Source organism: Neoarius graeffei, chromosome 9 (assembly GCF_027579695.1).
Source record: "Neoarius graeffei isolate fNeoGra1 chromosome 9, fNeoGra1.pri, whole genome shotgun sequence".
NCBI classification, from domain to species: Eukaryota; Metazoa; Chordata; class Actinopteri; order Siluriformes; family Ariidae; genus Neoarius; species Neoarius graeffei.
In genome coordinates this window covers 84,075,973-84,080,990 of record NC_083577.1, presented here as the reverse complement: position 1 = coordinate 84,080,990, position 5,018 = coordinate 84,075,973, and the positions used below count along the sequence as shown (strand labels likewise).

The 5,018-nt window shown below is 37.3% G+C and overlaps 1 protein-coding gene across 1 annotated transcript; it reads left to right on the top strand.

Annotated features, from left to right (window-relative positions):
* Positions 1-1,101: 1,101 nt before the first annotated feature.
* On the top strand, positions 1,102-4,223 carry fgf9 (fibroblast growth factor 9). Its single transcript, XM_060930596.1, has 4 exons — positions 1,102-1,183; positions 3,281-3,403; positions 3,566-3,669; positions 4,035-4,223. The coding sequence occupies exons 1-4, from the start codon at positions 1,102-1,104 to the stop codon at positions 4,221-4,223; spliced, it is 498 nt and encodes a 165-aa protein (XP_060786579.1).
* Positions 4,224-5,018: the final 795 nt, after the last annotated feature.

Sequence of the window (5,018 nt, the reverse complement as noted above, 5' to 3'; positions counted from 1 at the left end):
CTCACGTCCTCCATTTTCCTCTCCTGTTTCAAATTCCCACAATGCCTTGTGCAAATGGGGAAAGCCCAACACGTGATGCATGACATAGTATCTTGAATTGCATCATGGTGAAGCAGGAAAAAATTGTGGAGAATTTATGGCTACGTGGCCCTAAATTCATTAATCGTTTTATTTTTAAAATGTTTTTTAAATAAATAAATAAATAATAATAAAATTGGAAGTCTGTGATTCAAATTCAGTAGCTTTCGGTTCACTAAACAAAAATAACTGAGTGTCAGGGAAAATTCTTTTTATGGCCTAAACTTGAAAAATCTGAAAGGCAGTCTAGCTTTAAGTGAAGATACATGTAACGTAGAATGCATAACACATCATTTCTTTTCACATAGAAGGATATAGTATAGCCTCGTTTTATCTCTGAGACCTGAGACAAAAGACACTGTCACACTATTTGTGTAAATATGATAAGCATTTTCTGAGCAATAATTTCCTTGGCCTCGTATCCACAAGTCAGCCACTGTTCATATGCAAACTCAGGACAGTATTTTTACAATCCAATATTAAAGTCTGCTGTTGTTTACGTCAATCCTACCTGAGACTCAGTACAGCTCTGTTTGGATATCACATCATGGTTTGTTTGTAAGAAGAGCTACTGGTACAGAGATACAGAGGCAGAGATAACACTGACAAAGGATTTAGGACTGTCAGAGATGTAAAACGTCTATCTCTTTAGGCCTACTTGTACTGTGCATCTGCTCTGAATGTACTCATGAGCACGAGTGTCATGGAGGAATCAGAAATCACAGTAAGAGGATATACGGGAAGATAAAGGATATAAATTGGGAGAGAGTGAGACAGAGAGGATGGCACACTGACCCTGTTTATAGTGAGCAGAGGACAGATTATTCAGTAAGGTTTAGTAGTGTGTCAAGTAACTTCAAGTTCAAGAACTGTCTGGGTGTTTGTAAAGAAGCATGGCACTGTGGCTCACCTGGATGCTCTGTGGGTTTATATGGAATTGATGCTGCTATCATGGATTTACGCTGGACACACGTGTGTGTGGCAGTGCTGCTCAGTGTGTGTGTGAGGTGTAAGAGGTCAGAGATGGACACAGACCAGGATCAGGCAAGCCGATTCAGACGCATGTGGCTGCTGTCAATCAAAGAATCAAAGATGGGGCAGAAAGGTAAGATTGGCTTGGTGTAAAATGAGAACTTTTGCACTGATGCGTATTGAAAATGCTTATTGTCTTTTTTTTAATTACAGATGACGGACACAATACACAGAATTAATCAGTATTATATTGAGAGGGTTTAAGAAAATGTAATTTGATCAGAATTGCACATCTGGTTATGTAACTGTGGTGTCAGGACAGATATTTTCCTTGGAACATGTTTAACTGTTCACAGTGCAAATATCTGGTAAATATTTATAATGTGATAGATTTTTTTAAACACTGCTTTTTGCCTTGAATTGTATGTATAATCTTGAATCGATTAATATGATTAAGCAATTTAAAAAGTCCTAAGTCAATCATAGCTTACACTATATCAGTCATTTGTGCATAAACGCAATACAAATCTTACTTGTATATGAAAAAAATAACAACAATAATATGCACATTGCCTCTGTTAAAGTAATGCACTGGACCTTTGCATGTCTAATGGTGGCAGAATTTTTAAAAAATGATAGATGATGGAAACATTGTGTAATAGAACTGGATATAATCATATCATATGTTGGGTTCGATTATAATATGTTGGATATAAGGTTGGATATTAATATATACTACAGACAGTGCAGCTGGTGCGAATATACAATACTACAGAGAGACACTACACTGATCATATATCTTTAATTAACTACAAGTAGTCTTGTCTCTTGCAAGTAAAAGAAGGTTCAAAAATCACACCCTGAAGCTTTGGTTGTGTGTTGTGAGATGACAAACACTGTAAGTCTAAAGATTTAGGCATTCTTTTAGTTTACACCCGGCAGAACAGTTGCTGAAAGTGTGTGATGAAGATAGAGTTCTGATCTGTGTGACTGTAGCACAGAAACAAAGCTTCTCCGTGTGATATTTATTTGGCTTGTTGAGTAAAATAATAATCAGAGACCCAAGGACACGGGCATGACGTATTTCCCAAACCATACACTGATAGCAGGAGTGTCAGAGATGAATTGTGTGTGTGTGTGTGTGTGTGGTGTGTCTTTGTATAGCTTTTCATTTGCGTACAGTGATAAGCAAATAATGTCTTCAAAGAACCAAAAAAAGATAATGCAGCTAATAATTAATGGAACCAGCATGCAAGAACTCATCTATTAGGTTTAACTGTTGTTAAGGCTTCACTTAACATCAATTTTTCCATTTGTTTAGTTGCTGTCAGTTGGGGAAACCCTACTGAGTGAGACTCACAATGTCTCAATTTTAGACAACGAAGTAAGAACAAGAATGAAACTATAGACTAAGATAAAATAGATAAAAATGATCATCTGAAATGGAAACAAATATTACCTATAGGCAGTTATAAACACGAAATCAAGTTCTCATAAATAATAAGGAGGTAAAATGCAATGTTTGAAAATCTTACAACTGGTTATAACATTAAAAAGAATAATCATTAAAAAAGGAGGAACAAAATGCACCTTAACACTAAAACTAAAATCGTATATAATTGGATGTAATTATATAATGGGTTAATTAAAATAGGTTATGATTATTATTATGGGTTAACTATAATTAGTTAATTATAACTGGTTATAATTATAATAATGGGTTAGTTATTAATGAGTTAATAATTATTTGGGGGTTATTATCATCCATCCATCCAGCCATCCATTATCCATAACCGCTTATCCTGTGCAGGGTCGCGGGCAAGCTGGATCCTATCCCAGCTGACTATGAGCGAGAGGCAGGGTACACCTTGGACAAGTTGCCAGATCATTGCAGGGCTGACACATAGAGACACACAACCATTCACACTCACACCTACGGTCAATTCAGAGCCACCAATTAGCCTAACCTGCATGTCTTTGGACTGTGGGGGAAACCGGAGCACCCAGAGGAAACCCACATAGACACGGGGAGAACATGCAAACTCCACACAGAAAGGCCCCTGTCAGCCACTGGGTTTGAACCCAGGACCTTCTTGCTGTGAGGCAACAGTGCTAACCACTACGCCACCGTGCCATCCAGTTATTATCATGCTCAATCTAATTTAACAATTACAACACACAATCTCTCAACAAAGTTATTAAAATATTAATCTTTAACATCTTTCAACAGATGCTTATTCAATCAGAAAGGTCAACACATATCAGCTTCTGTATTGCCGTGCTGGAATTGGTTTTCATCTACAGATCCAGCCCAATGGGACTGTAAGAGGTGTGCATGAACCAGCTGAGCACAGTAAGTTTTATACACTTTATGTATGTAAGAATCCGTGGTGATTATTCAATAATTCAAAGACATACACGGATACCAAAACTAATGGTGGAGATTGTGTTTTGGAGACTGGTGCTGAACTTGTGCTGTCTTTTAATCTATTCTCTCTGTCATTTTCTTTCTCAGGTTGGTTGAAGGTGTTTGCAGTGAAGCCAGGAATCGTGGGCATTTACGGTGTAAAAAGCAGACTGTATTTATGTATGAATAAAGATGGAACTGCACAAGGAATGGTGAGCTATATTTCCCTAATTTTACTCCACCAGAGTACTTATGTACTGAAGGCAATTAAAAATGCTTTCTTTCAGGTTTCACTAGGGGTCGGTGATATCTGCATATGTTTTTCATATGTTCAGTGTTGCTAAGTTTTTGCTTTTAAAATCTATTAAAATATTTTAAAAGCTAACAATGCATTGCCAGCTGATAAATATTGATGATGTTCAGTGAAAGGTATCATGATTTGAATGTATCACAGTACTGATATCATATCGTCATATAGTCCTAGGTTTTGATTTATTTATGATATTGGATTCTGCATGGCTGTGCATGCATCCTTAAAATGTCACAACTCACCAAGTGAAAACTTTCCCATCCACAGACAAAGTTTTCACCTGGCTGTCTATTTAAGGAGCACCTAGAGGAGAACCACTACACAACATACTCATCTGCAGCTCATCCAGGCCTGTACCTGGCTCTGTCCCACCGAGGACATCTCAGGAGAGGTGACTTGGTGGGTCCACACCATGCCAGCAGCCACTTCCTGCCTCGCAAAGTTCCAGTGAGCTAAACAACATCAGCACTTTAAGTAGCAACTGTACCATTCCATATAAACCACAGCTTTTGTTCAGAAGAGGAATGTATTCTTTGAGGAGAAGAAAGAAGAAAGAAATGCTTCCTCTGAAGGAGAAAACAGATGAAAGATTTCTTTTAAAATCCACCAAGCTGAATAAACCACTGTTTAAGATGGATACTGTCATGTACTGTTGCAGGGTTCTTTGCAAATTTTCTTCTCAAGGTTTATTGATGGATTGCTGGTACATGCTTAAAGTGTATATACAACCTAGTGTATCCAAGCAACTCCAGTGTATGGATATTTTAACAATGAAATTCAAACTGTTAGTGAGAGAAATGAGACTTCTGGATAATCCCACTCAGAAAGCAGGCTACAACGGATGGCTATAATGGAAATAAAACTGGCTACAATGGACAAAAGACTTTAAATCTGCACAGAGCATATAGATTAAAGGACTTTTAGATTTCTTTGGAGTGGCACAGGTTTCAAGACTGTTTATGTAAAACCTTACAGTATGTATCGCTTTATCTTATACTGACATTTTAATAGATACCAAAATAAGGTACATACAAACAAAAAGAATTCTCTGACTTGACAATTTTAAGGAAAAAGATATGCAGCATGAGACTTGGCATTGAACCAATTTCCTCCCTCACATAAGATTAGGAACTTGCAGTGTATATATACACACACACACACATATACACAATTACACACAGATATTTGGTGAAGGCCATTGTGCCAAGAGATGGACTGGTACATTCTCACCACACACCCAGTGTAAATATA

Bases quoted from the DNA above. Each gene is read 5' to 3' on its own strand.
- fgf9 (XM_060930596.1), top strand. From the start codon at position 1,102: ATGGACACAGACCAGGATCAGGCAAGCCGATTCAGACGCATGTGGCTG. The intron at 1,184-3,280 runs GTAAGATTGGCT...ATCTTTCAACAG, and splicing joins ATCAAAGATGGGGCAGAAAG to ATGCTTATTCAATCAGAAAG. The intron at 3,404-3,565 runs GTAAGTTTTATA...TTTCTTTCTCAG, and splicing joins GCATGAACCAGCTGAGCACA to GTTGGTTGAAGGTGTTTGCA.